This window comes from Odocoileus virginianus, chromosome 5 (genome assembly GCF_023699985.2).
Source record: "Odocoileus virginianus isolate 20LAN1187 ecotype Illinois chromosome 5, Ovbor_1.2, whole genome shotgun sequence".
NCBI lineage: Eukaryota > Metazoa > Chordata > Mammalia > Artiodactyla > Cervidae > Odocoileus > Odocoileus virginianus.
Window position 1 is genome coordinate 92,206,032 of NC_069678.1, and position 19,274 is coordinate 92,225,305.

The following is a 19,274-nucleotide window of genomic DNA, read 5'->3' on the forward strand; positions in this document are numbered from 1 at the left end:
ATTGACTGGAGTATTTCAATATTCACTTGTTATTGTTGTTGTTCTTCTGTTGCTCAGTCATTTCAGACCGTTTGCGACCCCATGAACTGCAGCACACCAATCTTCCCTGTCCTTCACTGTCTCCCAGAGTTTGCTCAAACTCATGTCCACTGCATCGATGATGCCATCCAACCATCTCATCCTTTGTCACCCCATTCTCCCCCTGCCCTCAATCCTTCCCAGCATTTACATAGCAAATCACCAGCCACAGGTGTTTGTTTCTGCAAAATTCCCCAAGTCGATAGCGCGTAATGCCTCTCCAAAACTCTATTTCTGCATCTACAAAATGATGGTAGAAAAATTCCTACAGCATAGAAATGTACTTGATGAATTCAGGCATGAAAGCCCAGATCTGGGGCCTGGCACCTTGCAAACATTCTGTAATATTCCAGTCGTAGCAGCAGCAGGAGAAATATTCCAGGTTCTCAAGCACTTCACTTTCTCCTACTCTGTTATTCTCTTTTTGACCTTTTCTTTTTCTCTAATGATCCCAGGCCCCATTATCCAGATCCTAGCTCAATCTTTTGCTTGATTTGTGAACTTGGTTAGATATTATCTCTTGGAACCCATTTCTCCAGCTATAAAATGGTGATCATAATAGCTGTGTTGCAGAAGGTTAAATTAAAAGATATTTTATACATATAAATGAACTGTAGGAGGATAGTGCCCAGGATGGACTAAGTACTCTGTAGATACTCTGGAGATGATGGATTTTGTTATTGCTACTGTAACCCAAGTTCTGCCAGACTCATCAGCCTGTGTGTACAAATGGGGTCACAGTACCAGCTAAAATTAAAAAGTTCCTGGCTCACGTCTCCCACTTGCTTAATGTGGGACCTCAGCAGCCTTTTCAAGTGTCGCTTAATTAAATATTTGTGGCAACTCCTGGGAATAGTTCACACGAGCTCACAAATAATCCTAATCATAATAGTGGTTAATTTAGTAGCCTGCCAACGGCCGGCAGTTCGCATCCGTTGTTGACTCCCCGAAATCCTCGTAACTCTCGATCACCTGCTATGTGTCAAATACAATTCTCGAGGACGCTTGGGGCACAAATTAGAGGAAGTTTTGCCTGCGGTCATCTTTCCTCGTGGGACTGGCCTGGATTCTTTGCCACCCTCTCTTCCTCTCAATAATCACCGTTCAGTAAGCCTCCTGCACTCGGTCTCCACATGCTGATGTCAGAATAAACACAGTCACAAGTTGTGGAATGCTAACAGAAGGCATGTCTTAGGTTCAGCCAGGACCCCCATTGCTCCGCCCACCACCATCCCCACTGCCATGTCATCATCTTCACTTTTTATTATTCGTCTCTTTAATTACACTTTCATCGGTACCCTCAATTTTCCTGCTCCCTGATCCTTCAGTTGCATAAACCTTGCACAACTGCACCTTTTATTAAATTCCCTGCCAAGTGGCTGAGCACAGCTAGAAGTCACACAAATGTGGCACTTGGAGCCACCCCAGCCAGGCCTTAGCAACAATCAGAGCGACATCTAGCTTGTCCCACCTGAGTCTTCTATGTGGCAGGGATTCTAAAATTTCACCCCACATGTCACCATTTTCAACCTTCTTATAAGATGACTGCACTTCATCATCCCTGGGTACAGTGGCCACAGGGTAGAAACTCGCTCAGCTTCCTCCCTGGTCCCCTTGTCATGACAACCTGGCCATGGTCTCCTCTCCCCCAGGTCTTCTCTACAAATCCGTGTGCTAGAGCCACACTTCTAGGTCCTCATTCCCTGTCCAGCTGTTGGCCTAAGACCATATCTGGAAGGGTCCTCAGATACAAAACAAAGCTCCCGGGAATAGGGCCTTCCAAGCTGCCACCGAGCCTGCCAAGCAGCCAAAGGAGACCAATCACTGGGGAGGGGCAAGGGGGGAGACACAGCCCACATTGCACCTTCTACCACCTTATGAGGATCCGCAGTGCAAGTGCCAAATGAATGTGTCTACTTGGGGTGGGAGGTACCTGGTGAGACCTGGACCTTCCTTCCTTCCTTCTCAGATTACACACCTCCAAATTTGGATCACCTCTCTACTATGTCCCAGGCCTCTGGTCAGGTAGCCCATTTGGTGGAACCCAGGGAGATCCCATGGTCTCCTTCTCCACATCCCTGGGTTCCTGGAATGGGTCCACTCTGCTACCGGATCCCAAGAACTTGATGATATTCCCTCATGTTCAATATCTATATAAGGGAGATCACCATCACTTATCACCTATATGGCCTTAAACAAGTTACCTAACTTCTCTGAGAATCACTTCCTTGTCTGTCAGAGAGGGACAGTGGTACTCTATGAAGAAGTAGTTGTAAGGACTGGTCAATAGGCACAGCCCCTGGCAGCGGGCTCGATAGTAGTTGCCACATACGTTGATCTTTGCTCTTCCATCCCATTGCCTTTCTCCTCCTGTGTGATAGATATTTCATTTGTTCTGCCTTTATTTGGAAGATAGAACCTTTGTTCATTGAACTAGCCTGGTAGAATGGGACATATATTCAAAATATATGAGTATGTGTGATTTGTGCATGCATGTGTCCTGTATACTTCTCCAATCCTTGGCAAAGAATTTAGATACTCTACATTCTGTGAGTGCATAGAACACCCTAGGTTGAGTTGGTAGCCCACGGAAGACTTGCACTTTGAGGCAGGCGTGGATTCTTAGGAAAAGAGTATTTGGCCGCATCTATCTAGAAGCCATCTTCTGTCCAAAGGCAGAATCCTGTCTTTTAGAGAGATCCAGGGCTTCACTAATGCTGAGGATCTGGATCTCCATGGAGCTGTGGTTTTAATGGTTCTGCTTTGGGAGGTGTGAGGATCCACCTCAAGACAGGTTGCCAGACTCAGCTGGGCTTAGCCCAGTGAAAACCACCCTCTGACCCAAGTCAGCCCCTCCTTTGACCCAGGGTGAACAGACCAGGAGTCTTTCCTTATTTCCTGCCAACTTCCTAAGGGAAAAGCAAAAACAATTTTGTCCCATCTTAGTGAGGGATCATTTAGTTCCTATGAAGAAACTATTAGGAAGAAAAAGGAGTAATTTATTACAAAAAGGTGAAAAACAGAAACACTTAAACCAACTTGAGACAGAAAGACTTTATTATAAAAAGAAAACTAACAGCCAAACTGATTTAAGCTAAAGAGCATTCTGTATTTTAACAATATAGATGATAAAAACTCACTCTCACTTAGCATCAAAATGGAATGCATTTTTAGAATATAAGGGCCCCAAGAGCAGGAAGTGTGATGTCCCAAGGGGACTACAGTCAAGGTGAGAGAATCAGAGGTTGAATGCGAGGATGGTCCTCCTCCGTCTCCAGAACCACGCGGCCTGCTCCCTGCTCCTTTCTGAGTATTTGCTACATTCACCTTTCTTTGTAGGTTAGTTTTCTTTGCTTCTCCATTCTCCTAGGACAGCAGGGCTGCCTCCCTCCTGGCTTTGAATCACTTCCCAATTTGTATCCCAACTCCCAATCCCAAAAGAACCATCAGACTGACAAGTTCAAGTCAGAGGTCCCCTGTGCGGTGTCATAGGATTAAGCTTTTGCATAAGGGGCAAGGGACGATTAGGCATTTTGATTCATTTTCTCACTGAGTAACATTTTCTTGAGCACCTACTATGTGCTAGACACTGCTGCAGAGGCTGAGAACAGAGCAAGGAACAAAACAAAGTCCAGACCTCCGTGGAGTTCATGTCCTAAGCTCACAGGCATTTCTACTGCAATGGAATGTTCGAGGTCCACCTGTATAAGGCGAAGGTGGGTGGGCTCCTGGAAGGTGACTGTGCTGTCTTAGTCATCTCTGCACAGCCCTTCTAAGAGATGATTCTGAATGCAGTCATGTCAGCTGTGGATCTCTATTACCCCACGCTCGGGCGCACTTCCCATCTGAATGCAGCCTCCTGGGTAGTTTTACTGTCTGCTAGAAGGATGCAGAGGGAATGAGGTGAATCCTGTCTTTTGAACCCAATTTTGAAAAACGAGTCCCAGGGAGGTTTAGTGTCTTTTTCCAGACCAGAAAAACCAGTCAGATGGTTGGGAGGGACCTTTATTCTCATCTTCCAGCAGGTGTGGTGGTTTCCTCTTGGGCCGGGACAGGCTAGGACATCCATGCATGTGTCTAGAAACCATTCATTCACTCAACAAATGCTTATTAAACTCCTACTTCATGACACGCCCTGTGCTGTATGCCGTGGACACAGCGGTGAGCAAAAGGGTCACAGTCCCAACTTGAGGGGAACATGAAGGTGAGGAAACAGACAATAAATAAGGAGACGAACAAGAAGCGAGAAGCCTAAGAAGGGAGGGAAGAACAAACTACCATAAGAAAGAGAAATGGGGAGCCCACTTCAGAATGGTGAAGGCCTCACCGAGCAGATGAAACCCGAAAAGAGACCTAAAGGTTGAGAAGCCCCTGTGTAAGAGCAGGAGTGGAGAGAGTTTCAGACACAGGGAAGGAGAGTTCAAAGCAAGTGTTAGAGAACCTGAAATAACTCAGGAAATGCCAGGATGAGTCAACTTTTCCAAAAAGTACTAAAAAGTACCTATTTTCTCTTTCAAGCCCTTAAAAGGAACACCGTAAGCGGAGGACTTCCTACCAGATTTCCACTTTTGCTCCCCCCACTCAGCTCTGCCCTGGTCTTTCTAAATTAAAGACCTCTTCATTTATGCTTACTTTCAACTTAACACATGTTTTTCTTCAGAGTTTTCTAAGTGTGAACATTTTTTAAATAACAATGAATACCGAAGTATTCCTTATAACTATTATAACACTGGATAGCAGGACAAATAGAATATTTAAAAGAGAAGACAGAAATTACTGATTTTGAAATCAGAGCTCATTGATAACCTACTATCATATCATCATTAACTAATATTGATGTCTTTAATATGTTGACTATTTCTATACCTTTTCCAGGTCAGAAAGGAGAGGCATCATATGTATAGTATGTTATCCTTCTAACTTTTTGATCCAGCAGTGTCATATTTCTGGAAAGTAAAATAATGTATGCTCTCTTTTAGAATCTTATTTGGAATAATCATTAAAAGTAGAGCAATTATGTTTTTCAGAGATTCTATCTGGATTATGTGTCCTTAATGCCATTTTATGACTAGTAGAGGAGCACATTGATGTATAGTTTTATGGTGGAAAGGATAATGAATTAAAACAATAAAAGTAAGATGCTCTACAAAAATAAATATATAAGAAAGTAACACGTTTATTAGAAAAATTCAACTAATACAGAAGCATTTAAGATATGCTCTAAAAACTTAACATCTCCCAATACTGCTGCTGATGTGTTGCTTCAGTCGTGTCTGACTCTGTGCGACCCCATAGACGGCAGCCCACCAGGCTCCCCCGTCCCCGGGATTCTCCAGGCAAGAACACTGGAGCAGGTACTACCATCCCCTAAAGTACCAGGATAAATGGCTTGTTATCCATTCCAGATATTGTGTATATGTATATAAAGTAATATAAATTCTATACCAGAGGTCAGCAAACTTTTCCGTAAAGGACCAGAGAGTAAATATTTTAGTTTTAGCAGACCAGGTGGTCTCTGCTACTATCAGTTCTGCTGTTATAACGCTAAAACAGTCATAGACAATATGTAAATAAATGGGTGTGGCTGTGTTCCAAAGGGTTCCAAATGGGTGTGACTGTGTTTACTTACAAAAACAGGCAGTAGAGAGTCAGTGGACTGCAGTTTGCAGATCCCTGTCTATATGAATGGGGATCACACTGTATATAGTCTGTAATATGGATTGGCTTTTCTTTTTTGGGCTTTGTTTTGGGTTTTGCCCAACAATAGATCTTGGACGCCTTTCCATTATCAGTATTCGAAGACTTTTGCTATTCTTTCTACTTGATCTTAGCCAAAAGGCCAAGAAGCGATTGCTATTCTTTCCAAAGGTTGCTTATATTTCAGTGGGTGGCTCTAATCCAGCTTTGTTAAACCAGTTCCTTACTGTTTGATTTGTCATTTTCAATATTTTGCTGTTACTGCGTTTGGAAACAGGCCTTATCTATTAGGACAAAAAGAATCTGGTTCTTTTAATTTTCTCATTTTGGAGGGCTTGGGGCTTATTTGTTATTATCATCATGATGTTTTAGTCATTTAGTTTTATCATTCACAGCTGAGCTCTGGTTTGGCAGCCTGAAGACGTGATTTTGGTATTAACTCTACCTCTTAATAGTTGAATGGCTTGGAAAACTCATTTAGCCTCTCTGATCACCACATTCCTCATCTATAACCGGAATAGAAGCATACCTGACCCTCCCTACTGCAGAGGGTATTGTGAGGTACAAGCAAGATAACAGATTGGAAAGTGCTTTGAAAATTGTGAAACTATATTCCTGTGTAAGGGGCTATCATCATTATCATTAGCCTTGTCGTTATTATTAATGTGACAGTGCTTGGAATGATGAGCTCTTCTTGCTCTGACATGTGAGCAGTGAAAGAATAGAGTCTGTAGTTGGCTCATTGATGTGGTTGTTGATTTTCTAAGTCTAGAGGTGTTCAGTCAATCCACTCAGCATCCATTTTATTAAGCCTCTATTATATGCCAAATAGAGTCAGCCCTAGTGCCAAGTTCTGTGCTAGTTGCCAGGGTTATGAGAAGAATAGATGATGGATCCCCGTCCTTTAGGAGTTCAGAACCCACTGGAAAGAAATGCACTTACCCGACCTACCAAGATAATCAAGAAAAGAAGAATGAAATTCTGCCAGAAAGAACGCAACATTCAGGACATTTGCTCAGGAGAACATGGCATTGAAAAGTATAGGAGTTTGCCACACACAGAAGGGAGAAAAGGACTCTCTGACATAGAATAATGTTCTGGGCAGTCACATCCAGCTGGGTATGCCAGTGTGGCAGTTACCCAGAAGCACAGTTGTTTATATGAGGTAGAAGTCTATTCTGTGAAAGAAATCTGAAGATTTTCATCCAAAGCTGTTGAAGTGTCTCCATCTAGGCTCCTTGTATCTTTCTGCTATATCATGGCTACGTGGCTCCCATCCTCAAGGTTATCTCAGGATCCAAGGTGGCGACTGGAGGTCCATCCACCACATCTGAGTTCCAAACTGTGGGAAGGAGGAAGGGAAGAAAGAAGGAAGGGATGATGAATATTCTCTCAGCTGAGTCGCCTTCCCTTCAGCAGTCTTTCCGGAAGTCCCACATGTATCCACTTTGTTGTTCAGTCGCTGAGTCGTGTTCAGCTCTTTGCAATCCCATGGACTGCAGAACACCAGGCTTCCCTGTCCTTCACCATCTCCCAGAGTTGCTCAGACTCATGTCTACTGAGTCAGTGATGCCATCCAACCATCTCATCCTCTGTCACCCCCTTCTCCTCCTGCCCTCAGTCTTTCCCAGCATCAGGGTCTTTTCCAAAAAATCAACTGTTCATATCAGGTGGCCAAAGTATTGGAGCTTCAGCTTAGTATCAGTCCTCCAATGAATATTCAGGGTTGATTTCCTTTAGGATTGACTGATTTGATCTCCTTTCTGTCCAAGGGACTCTCAAGAGTTTTCTCCACTTAAGAAATATTTATTGAGTGCCTATCATATGCCAGGCACTGGACTACATGTGTGCAATCGATTCAGTTGTGTCCGACTCTTTGCGACCCCATGGACTGTAGCCTGCCAGGCTTCTCTATCCATGGGACTTTCCAGGCAAGAATACTGGAGTGGGTTACCATTTCCTACTCCAGGGAATCTTCCTGACCCACTTAGGAAATATTTATTGAGTGCCTATCATATGCCAGGCACTGGACTACAGCAGTGAACAAAACTGGAACCTACATTCTAGTGGAGGGAGACAGAATTAGGTAACTATATGGTGTATGAGATAGTACTTACCTCAGTGCAGAGAATAAAGCAGAGAAGGGGGACGGGGAGTGCTGGGGAGAGGAATATCACAATTTTAAAGACCCGGCCAGAGGACTCCCTTGGCAGTCCAGTGGTTAAGACTCTGTGGTTCCAATGCAAGGGATGCGGGTTCAAGCCTTTATGTCATGTGGTGCAGCCAAAAATTTTTTTAACTTTTTTAAATTAAAAAGAATAAGAGTTGGTCAGAGAAGTGTCACTGAGAAGGAGGTATTGAGCTAAATCCTTCGAGAAGTGACAGGGGAGACAAGAGGATGGAAGAGACCAATGTGATTGGAGCAAAGTTAGCAAAGGGACAGTAGCAATGAAGGTCACAGAGGCACGATTGGGGCAGGATGTGCAGGACCTCGGAGACCTGTAAGGGTTGGGCTTTTACTCTGAGTGATGCGGGAGGCAGTGATCTGACCTGACTGTGTTTACTACTCTTTGACCAGATCTAGCTGCCTGGGAGGCTGGAAGGTATAGAGCTTAGTTGGTGCCTTGATACTCTGGATAAACCCTGGGTTCCATTACTTAAAAGCATCAGGTGGGAGGAGTGAATATTGGGTGCCACAGCTTTTTCCGCCTCATATGAGTTATGTGAACTTGGTTCCAAGTTACTTGAGTTTTCTGAACTTCACATAATATTTGACCCACTCTGAATTTATAACAGAAAAGATGAAGTATAAGACCTGGTGACGTTTCCCTGTATCTCTGCAATTCACAAATGGGTCGCCCAGTAGTCAGTTGCATTCTGGGCAGAGACGCTAAGCTTTGGGGAAGGACAGATTTGATGTGGGGCTCAAGGTGATACAACACAGGGCACATGAGGAAACCACTGAGGGGTCCTCTGTTAGGCAAGGGGCCATTTTCTGGATCCCACTTGAGTATAAACTTAGCAGTGTATCTGGAACTGCTCCACCCTAAGCTCTAGGCAGAGACAATGAGCAGGGCCATCCCATCATCAGGGCACAAATGCAAGCTTCTAGAAACCAGGAGCCTCCATGCTGAGGGTGAAGGCTCGAAGCTGAGCAAAGGGATGGACTATGCCCAAGTACTGACCTTCACCATCGTGACCTGGTCACAACCGAGATATGAAGCACGGCGTGTCAGTTCCCATCAGTCAGAGCAGTGTGTCCCTCCCCTGAGAGGAGTGAGTCAGGGGTGAGAGAGAGAGCCTCGAAAGTGCAGCAGGAACTCCCTCCTTGGAGGGTCAGGGCAAGAAAGTGGAGAGAAGAAGGGAGATTTCACTCTTCAAAATGACTTCTAGCCCTACTTTCTTTTTTTTTTAATTTTTAATTTTTATTGTATACTGGAATATAGTTGATTTATGGGCTTCCCAGGTGGTGCTAATGGTAAAGAACCCACCTGCCAACGCAGGAGACATAAGAGACGTGGGTTTGATCCCTGGGTCAGGAAGATCCCCTGGAGGTGGGCACGGCAACCCACTCCAGTATTCTTGCCTGGAGAATCCCATGGACAGAGGAGCCTGGTGGGCTACAGTCCATGGGGTTGCAAAGAGTCATACATGACTGAAGCAACTATGCATGCACACATTGTTGATTTTACAGTATGTCTTGGTTTCAGATAAACAGCAAACTGATAGTCATGCATATCCATATACCCATTCTTTCCAGAGTCTTTTCCCCTGTGGGTTAGTACAGAATATTGAGTAGAGTGCCCTGTGCCATAGTGTGCTTCATCGCTCAGTCATTTCCGACTCTTGGCCACCCCATGGACTGCAGCCCGCCAGGCTCCTATGTCCATGGAGATTCTCCAGACAAGAATACCGGAGTGGGTTGCCATTTTCGTGTTTTATTTGTAGTGGTAGTATCTGTTAATCCCAAACTCCTAATTTACCCCTCCCCCATAACTCCTCCCCTTTGGTAACCATAAATTTGTTTTCAAAGTCTGTGGGTCTGTTTTGTAAATAAGTGTATTTGCATCACTTTTTAGATTGGACATCTAAGTGATATGTGTGGTATTTATCTTTGTCTGAATTACTTTACTTAGTATGATCATCTCTAGGTCTATACGTGTTGCTGCAAATGGCATCATTTCACTCTCCAGTCCCAGTTTTTAACCAAATTTATTTCCATACCTGAGTAGACCTGTCAGCCCCCAATCCCCATGTCCTCTGTGGCTAATCAATGTCAGGGTCTCCCCACAGGTGCTGTGCCCTGGAATTAGGCCACTAATGAGCTAGCTCTCCGTGTATGTGTGTTTATTTTTCTTTTTTCCAGAAAACCCCCGGGAGTCGTGTTTTGATCCCGGTTCCATCAAGAATGGCACACGAGTGGGGTCTGACCTGAAGCTGGGCTCCTCCATCACCTACTACTGCCACGGGGGCTACGAGGTGGAGGGCTCCTCAACCCTGAGCTGCATCCTGGGGCCTGATGGGAAGCCAGCGTGGAACCATCCCCGGCCAGTGTGCACAGGTGGAGGAACGTGGGGCTGGGACAGAGGCAGTGAGGACGCACAAGAGAGGCGGAAGGGGCTGGAGGCTAGGGGAAGGGGCAGGCGGGACATGGTCCTCATAGGCGGGCTCCTTGGTTCACCGTGAATGACAAGGCTGGAAACTCACCAGGTGTACCAGTCCCTGTCAATGTGTTGTCTCTCTCAGATCACATAGTGTCCTCCTGCTGTGCTGTGCTTAGTCATTCAGTCGTGTCCAAGTCTTTGCAACCCCATGGACTGTAGCCTGCCAGGCTCCTCTATCCATAGGATTTCCCAGGCAAGAATACTGGACTGCATTGCCATTTCCTTCCCCGGGGGATCTTCCCAACCCAGGGACTCGAACCTGGCTCTTCTGCATTGCAGGCAGATTATTTACTGTCTGAGACACCAGGAAAAGGGAGTTTAAAAATGACCCTGAGGTTGTTCCCCATCCTAGGGAAAACCCCTGCAAGTTCAGATGGGTAGAACTAAGGCCAGTGGGGTGAGCTAATTCCACAGGCATGTGGGTTAACCATGGGACCCTGATGAGAGGGAGCAGATGGACTGCCAGAACGATGGGAGCATGGCAGCCACTTAAATTGAAAAAGTAAGGAGGCCCCTTGCCCAGGTGAGAAGGGCTGGCTTTGCGGTCCACCCCTTGTGGGAGTGGGCACCATGGCTGGGTCACATGAGCTGTCTGTCCCCAGTTGGCTATTTCGGGGAATCCTCCACTCCTTAGCCATGCAGACACTGACTGCCCAGGCCTAGACATCAACCGAGGGGCAACAGACTGCCCTTGGGGTCCCACTGGTAGCACCAGAGGTTCCTAAAGAGCTCCCCAAGGCTGGGCCTCCAGGGACCATCGCCAGCATCACTGGTTAGAGGGCAAGGACTTGCAGGCACACAGGAGGGCCCTTGACAGCATCAGGGTGGGTTTCAGGCCACGTGCCAGGCCAGAGATGGATGTCCTTGGGCAGGACCGGGCAATGTTCCCAGAACTCCCTCCACATTAGGGCTGTGGACCACAGAGCATCCCCACCAGGCCAGAAGCTCAGGCTGGGAGTGAGCAGAACAGAGTGGGGACAGCTGGGGAGAGCCCCCCAAGGTCACCTGGCCTCTGCCTGATTTCTCTTTCAGCCCCCTGTGGGGGACAGTATGTGGGTTCAGATGGAGTGGTCTTGTCCCCCAACTACCCTCAGAACTACACCAGTGGACAGATCTGCCTCTATTTTGTCACCGTGCCCAAGGACTATGGTATGGATTTGTTTTGTGTGTTTGTTTATGTTTTCCAACTGCTTCCAATTCTCAAGCGCTTCCCAATTGCCTCCCAGTCCCACTCTCAACTGCATGGCTCCTATTGGGAAATGAACGGAGCCGTCTGAAGGGGCTAGTGAGACCCACTGGAACCAAGGGATGGGGTGGTTAGAGAGGAACCAGCCAAGACAGAGGGAAAGGGAGTACACCCGGGCCTCCCTAGCACAGCCTGGGTATGAATAGAGATGCTGCAGACCCAGGCTGCCTGGAAACCCAGGAGAGAGTGGCAGAGGGGCAGGAAGAAACGAAGGAGTGGGATGGAGCTGGGCTTGAAAGCACAGGGGAGGAAACTGGGTGCCACATTATCCTGCTATTCCATCTGCAAGCCGGAAGCTGGCCCAGCAGCAGTTGGTAGGATGAGCAAGAAAAAAAAAATGGAGGAGCGGGTCAGTGCCCTGGGAAGGTAGAGGAGCCTCTAGCTTCCAAGAGACCCAGGCAGAAAGATGCCAGGCTTGTCACCTGGTTGGCAGTGGGCTAGTTAGGAGTCCAACAGCCCTGGAGGATTCAGGAAATTCTTGAGGGGCACAGTTGGTTGTACCTGGGCAATCAGTGACTAGCTGGACTTCTTTCTCCCTGAATCTGCTTGTTGAAAAAGGAACAACTGTTTCTAAACAGGGTTGGCATTGGTAGGGTAAAGGGCATCTGTATGTCCTGACCATCTGCAAGAGAGACAGGGCAGCCCGCAGAGAACTGGCTGCTTACTCCCAAGAGACAGGGTGGAGTAAGCACAGGGCAAGGCTGATCATTCACTAAAGACTAATTTAACACCTCCTAGGGACCTCACGCTCTGCTGGGAACCAGAGCTGCAGAGCTGAGAGGGACGTGTTTTCTGCCCTCTGTAAACTCCCAGCCTCATCTACTCACAGCTCCCCCCATCTGGCACCACCAGCCCCACACCAGCACCTGCACATCTGTGTGTGTGCACACCCACTCCCCAACACACTAGTGTGGCAGGAGCTTGTGACCTGTAGAATCGGAGTTAGGAAAGTACTGGAAGGTTCTACAATCCCATCTGCCACCCAGTGCCTAGTCCTTGACAGGTGGGCATGCAGAGTATACTTGAATTTCTCCAGGAATAAAGAGCTCATGCCCTTGTAGGCACCCAGCCCCAGGCTGAGCAGTCTCCCCAAGCTGAAACCTGTACCTGAAGAGCTGGTTCTAGGCAGGGTCATGACCTGTCCTGAGCATGTTCTCTTTGTTAGTGATGCTGAGCCCAGGGATGAAGTGCAGATTTTTATCTTGGGTCTGAAATATTTGGCCCCAGCCCGAGTTCTTCTTTGATCCCCTATCTAAAGTGGCTCACCTTGTTCTATCATTTTTCCACATTTCCTCTAAAATTCAATGCTATCTGAAATTATCTTGTTTATCTATTTGGGTAAGTGTTGTTATTTTCATTTTTGACTGCCTCTTCCCACTAGAATGCACAGTGTGTGAACCCTGCCCATCCTGTTCACCTCCATAGGAGAAAGCATGGAAATACTTCTGCCATCACCCCTCGCTCAGTGTCCATTTTCAGGATGCTGAAACAGGCTTTCCCTCTTGCTCCTCTGCCCGTGAGTTGAGAGCTCAGAGTCTCTAACACCACTCACTGCTATATTCATCATTGCAAATGCCTTTTTTCTACCCAGGAAGTCAACTCCAGGGCCCGAGTCCCTCCCTGCTCCAACATGCAACATACACGTGCACACACACCTGACTTCCTACATGCTCAAGGCTTGAGCCAAAATAGAGAAGGGCTCACCCTGGTACTTGCTCTCAGATGTACCTGGCCAACTAGGAGATAAGTGCCACCGGAGTGAACCAGAGTCTGAAATGGAGCTGTGCCCCCCATGGCCCCACAGTGTCAGCAACCCCAGCCCCTTCAGCAGTGACTGGCAGAGATTCGACAGTTGAGGAAAGACCCTGTAGTAGCCATCAAATGGCAGGGTCCTTAGGTCTTACCTGAAAAGAGGCTCCTCAAGGCCACAGTCCACCAGCTTTTCAGCCCCCTCCCATGAGCTAGCTGAGTGGCCTTGTGGAACTCGCTTAATCTCTGAGCTTCAGTTTCTTTGCTTAAAATCGGGTATCTGGAAGAGTCCAGGTTCAAGAAGATCCTATGCATTGCAAGCGTGGTACCCGGCACCCAGTAGGAGCTTAAGGAAAGTCACTTTGCCTCTTCCCTTGGATCTGCCAGAGGGAAATGAGGTAGAGAGATTTGCCTAACCTATTACAGTTGCTCCTTCCTTGGAGAAGGCTGCTACTCTTTCCTCTTAACTGGGGGGATCTTGTAGCCAGGGGATGCCCTCAGAGGCTAGATCTTTCAAGGAGAAATGAAGAGTCCTGAGATCCACATAGAATACAGGGATGTTATGGAGAGCGCTTCCGTGTCCTAGAGGAGCTGCTGCTGAACCTGAGAAAGGACTAGGCTTTAGCCTGGCTGCTGGGTGCGGTCCACCATGTCCTCTTGACCCCTGTGGGAGGGTTCTAGTTGGGCCTTTCCCATCTCCCCGTGTTCCTGTGCCCGGAGTCTAATCAGCCAGCGGACAGGTTCAGCGGGCAGTTAGCCCCCATGAACCAAAAAGCTCCACTGAGGCGGCCCTGCCCCTGGTCCGGGCGCCCCAGCCCGCCAGGGATTTCCCCGCTCTGAGCACGGCCGCCCCGCCTTCCCCCCGAGATCTCCACCTCGTCTCTCTCTGCTCCACAGTGGTGTTTGGACAGTTTGCCTTCTTCCACACGGCCCTCAACGACGTGGTGGAGGTGCATGACGGCCACAACCAGCACTCCAGGCTGCTCAGCTCCCTCTCGGGCTCCCACACAGGTAAGCCGGGCTGGGCGGCGGTGAGGGTGGGGCGGGGACGGGCCGGGGAAGCGGGAGGAGGCCCTGGGGCGGGGCGGGGCGGGGCCGCAGCGGGGACCACCCCTGTGTCTGTCGCGCCCCGGGCGCTGCCGGCTGCCAGTATCCCAGCCTAGAGAGGAGCTTCGGCTACCCAGCCATTAAAAAGAATGCATTTGAATCAGTTCTCAAGAGGCGGGTGAAACTGGAGCCTATTATACGGAGCGAAGTAAGTCAGAAAGAAAAACACCAATACAGGATATTATTAACGCTTATATATGAAATTGAGAAAGATGGTAACGATGACCCTATGTGCGAGACAGCAAAAGAGACACAGATGTAAAGAACAGACGTTTGGACTCTGTGGGAGAAGGCGAGGGTGGGATGATCTGAGAGAATAGCATTGAAACATGTATATTATCAATTGTGAAACAGATCGCCAGTCCAGGTTCGATGCAGGAGACAGGGTGCTCAGGGCTGGTGCACTGGGATGACCCTGAGGGGTGGGATGGGGAGGGAGGTGGGAGGGAGGGTCAGGATGGGGAACACATGTATACCCATGGCTGATTCACATGAATGTATGGCAAAAACCGCCACAATATTGTAAAGTAATTAACCTCTAATTAAAATTAAAAAAAAAAAGAAAGGAACTTCAGAGGCTACCTTCCCCCCAGGCTATGTCTACATGTCCCCCCAAGTGGTGTAGCATTCCCCTGTGGGTTGACACTGAGACCCAACATGTTTTTCTAATTATAAACAGGTTGCATTTTCATTGTGGAAAACTTATGGAGGCAGGATAATTGCATAAAGGATTAAAATAAAAACCACCCAGAAAGAACCTCTGAGAAGATAGGGTGTATCTCCTTCCAGTCTCTATTTCTACTTAGACTTAATCTTTTACATTTTTTATTGAACATAACAATATACATACTTTTATTAAAATGTTCACTGTGAGCATTCCTCTTTATTTTCCTCTATAATAGGATTTTTAAATGCTGCATAATAGTCTATCATAGTTATTTAAAAGTTATGTAATGAATTCTTTATTATTGAACATTTGGATTGTTTCTTATTTTTCACTCTCATGAATAGTAATTCAATATAGTATACATATATTTTTGTATACATCTCTATTACCTTAGAATAGCTAGAGTTGGAATTGCTAAGTTAAAGGAAATGTGTGATCTTTAAGGCTTTTTATAAAGATTGTTAAATATCGCTCTAAATATTGCTCTTGTCACTTTGTTCACCAACGTATAAGGTATGTTTTATGCTCACAAAAACTAGGTAATTAAGAAAATGAAAACATCATTTTGAAAAGTAAAACTGGTATCGCATTTTTTAATTTGCCCTTTTTAAACTACTAGTTAGGTCAACCTTTTATAAGGTAACTATTGGCCCATATGGTTTTTATTTGTGAATATACTTGTAGGTTATTGTTGATTTTTCTATTAGCATTTATTTTTTCAGTATTTATTTAGTAAAGTTCCATATTATTATAAGCTATATATATTACATGGCATATACACCTCTTGTCTACAGTATATAATACGAAAAACCTTCCCTTCCAGTTTGTCATTTGCCATTTAATTTTCTTCAGGGTATGTTTTAATGTCAGAAAATCTAAATTTACCATGTAAATCTATCAATGATCCAATATCAATCCATCTTTTATAAGTTTCTCCTTCACCTGTCTGATGACTAAATAAATATTCCTCTGTGTTTTCTTTTACTTCTTTTTTAGTTTCATTGTTTCTTTTAATACCTCTGGAATTTATTTCAATTTATTATTTGAAATAGGGAATATTTAACCAACATTCTTACAAATTTAATCAGTTTCCCTACTGGAATTTTCAAAGTGTCAGATTTACATATATTTTTATAAAGTTAAAGGTATGTTTCTAGACTTTTTATATATTTGCACTGTGTTTATTCTTCCTGATAGAAGTATCAAAAATATCAGTATCAAAAATCTTTAATTAGTATAACATTATAATAATGCTTAACACTCTGATAATTTTAAACATATGGTACTGTAAGTTCCTATTATCATTCTTGGTTTTGAATTTTTATTGGCTATTTTTACTTAATTTGGCCTCCAAATAACTTTTAGAAATATTGCATGCATCAGAATTCTAATAAACTTATAGATTAATTGAAGGAGAACTTACATCTTCATAATAGTAACTCTATTTCCCATCAAGAATATGGTATGTCTCTCTATTTATTACCTTCTGAAAGAAAAAAAAAATAAAAACCTTTAGAAAGGTGCTGTCATTTTCATTTTGGCAGTATACATTTTTTGTTAACTTTATACCTAGAAATTTCATGGAAATATTTGTTGCTGCTACTATAAATGAGTCTTCCCCTTGCCCCCCTCCTGTTATATTTTCTAACCAGTCTTTGCTGGTATATTAAAAGACTGGTATTTGGAGTATATTCATCTTGTAAAGTCATTGACCCCTCCATAATTACACTAGCACTGCCAAACGATTCTCCTGGGTCCCCTAGGCAAGAAGCAATATCATCTGCAAATAAATTTGTCTCATTATTTTATCTCTTCTCAGTGGTTTTTCTTTTCTTTTCTCCCATAGTTATTGGTCTAATCAGGTATATTACCTTAACATCAACATTGATATTTTATGTTAGTAAAAAAAATCCATTTTGTAATTATTTTAAATGTAACACCATAGCTTACATAACATCCTATGATAATGTTTAGTCTCCTTTGTATTGTTATACACAAGAACAAAATAGTCTGAAGAAAAACAGGAGAGATGTTATAAAACAAAAGCAGAGGATAATTAATTGGAAAATAATAACAAACTCCACACACTGAATGCTATATTCATTGTTGCCCTTTTTTCTCAACTGGACCGGAGGTTTTAGAGTGTTTAGTTTGTTTTCTTTTGTTTGCTTCATTTGATTTTTTATTGCTTCTATTAATACGTGTCAATTCTTCTGTAGACTTTATTGTTTTCTAATTAATTTACCCCTGTTTCATAAAGTCTCTGCTTTTTCTTCTTTGGATTACTTTGTTCTTCTTGTTCTAACTCTCTGAATTGAGAGTTTTGTTTGTTATTTTCTCCAGGTAATAAAGAAGCATGTTTACAGCATATCAGTTCAGTTCAATCGTGTCTGACTCTTGACAACCCCTTGGACTGCAGCAGGCTTCCATGTCCATCACCAACTCCCAGAGCCTACTCAAAGTCATGTCCATTGAGTCGGTGATGCTATCCAACCATCTCATCCTCTGTCGTCCCCTTCTCCTCCCGCCTTCAATCTTTCCCAGCATCAGGGTCTTTTCCAATGAGTCAGTTCTTTGCATCAGGTGGCCAAAGTATTGGAGTTTCAGCTTCAGCATCAGTCCTTCCAATGAATATTCAGGACTGAATCGCAGCACGCCAGGCCTCCCTGTCCATCACCAACTCCCGGAGTCCACCCAAACCCATGTCCATCGAGTCAGTGATGCCATCCAGCCATCTCATCCTCTGTCGTCCTCTTCTCCTCCTACCCCCAGTCCTTCCCAGCATCAGAGTCTTTTCCAATGAGTCAACTCTTCGCATGAGGTGGCCAAAGTATCGGAGCTTCAGCTTCAACATCAGTCCTTCCAATGAACACCCAGGACTGATCTCCTTTAGGATGGACTGGTTGGATCTCCTTGCAGTCCAAGGGACTCTCAAGCGTCTTCACCAACACCACAGTTCAAAAGCATCAATTCTTTGGTGCTCAGCTTTCTTCACCATCCAACTCTCACATCCATAGATGACAACTGGAAAAACCATGGCTTTGACTAGATGCACCTTTGTTAGCAAAGTAATTCCTCTGCTTTTTAATATGCTGTCTATATTTGTCATAGCTTTCCTTCCAAGGTGCAAGCATCTTAATTTCATGGCTGCAGTCACCATCTGCAGTGATTTTGGAGCCCCAAAAAATAAAGTCTGACACTGTTTACCCATCTATTTCCCATGAAGTGATGGAACCAGATGCCATGATCTTACTTTTCTGAATGTTGAGCTTTAAGCCAATTTTTTCACTCTGTGGCAGAAAGTGAAGAGGAACTAAAAAGCCTCTTGATGAAAGTGAAGGAGGAGAGTGAAAAAGTTGGCTTAAAGCTCAACATTCAGAAAACTAAGATCATGGCATCTGGTCCCATCACTTCATGGGAAATAGACAGGGAAACAGTGGAAACTGTGTCAGATATTATTTGGGGGGGGCTCCAAAATCACTGCAGATGGTGATTGCAGCCATGAAATTAAAAGACCCTTACTCCTTGGAAGGAAAGTTATGACCAACCTGGATAGCATATTTTAAAGCAGACACATTACTTTGCCAATAAAGGTCTGTCTAGTCAAGGCTGTGGTTTTTCCAGTTGTCATGTATGGATGTGAGAGTCGGATGGTGAAGAAAGCTGAGCACCAAAGAATTGATGCTTTTGAACTGTGGTGTTGGTGAAGACGCTTGAGAGTCCCTTGGACTGCAAGGAGATCCAACCAGTCCATCCTAAAGGAGATCAGTCCTGGGTGTTCATTGGAAGGACTGATGTTGAAGCTGAAGCTCCGATACTTTGGCCACCTCATGCGAAGAGTTGACTCATTGGAAAAGACTCTGATGCTGGGAAGGACTGGGGGTAGGAGGAGAAGAGGACGACAGAGGATGAGATGGCTGGATGGCATCACTGACTCGATGGACATGGGTTTGGGTGGACTCCGGGAGTTGGTGATGGACAGGGAGGCCTGGCGTGCTGCAATTCATGGGGTTGCAAAGAGTTGGACATGACTGAGTGACTGAACTGAACTGAACTGATCTCCTTT

General features: G+C 45.1%; 1 protein-coding gene across 5 annotated transcripts in view; it reads left to right on the plus strand.

The window, feature by feature from the left end:
- The window catches only part of CSMD2 (CUB and Sushi multiple domains 2), a 697,019-nt gene that overhangs the window by 551,491 nt on the left and 126,254 nt on the right, over nt 1-19,274 (plus strand). For all 5 annotated transcript variants that reach the window (XM_070468425.1, XM_070468426.1, XM_070468423.1 and 2 more), the window contains 3 exons: nt 10,142-10,336; nt 11,472-11,588; nt 14,332-14,445. In XM_070468425.1, the coding sequence (XP_070324526.1) occupies nt 10,142-10,336; nt 11,472-11,588; nt 14,332-14,445 (426 nt within the window). The remainder of the gene's footprint in view (nt 1-10,141; nt 10,337-11,471; nt 11,589-14,331; nt 14,446-19,274) is intronic.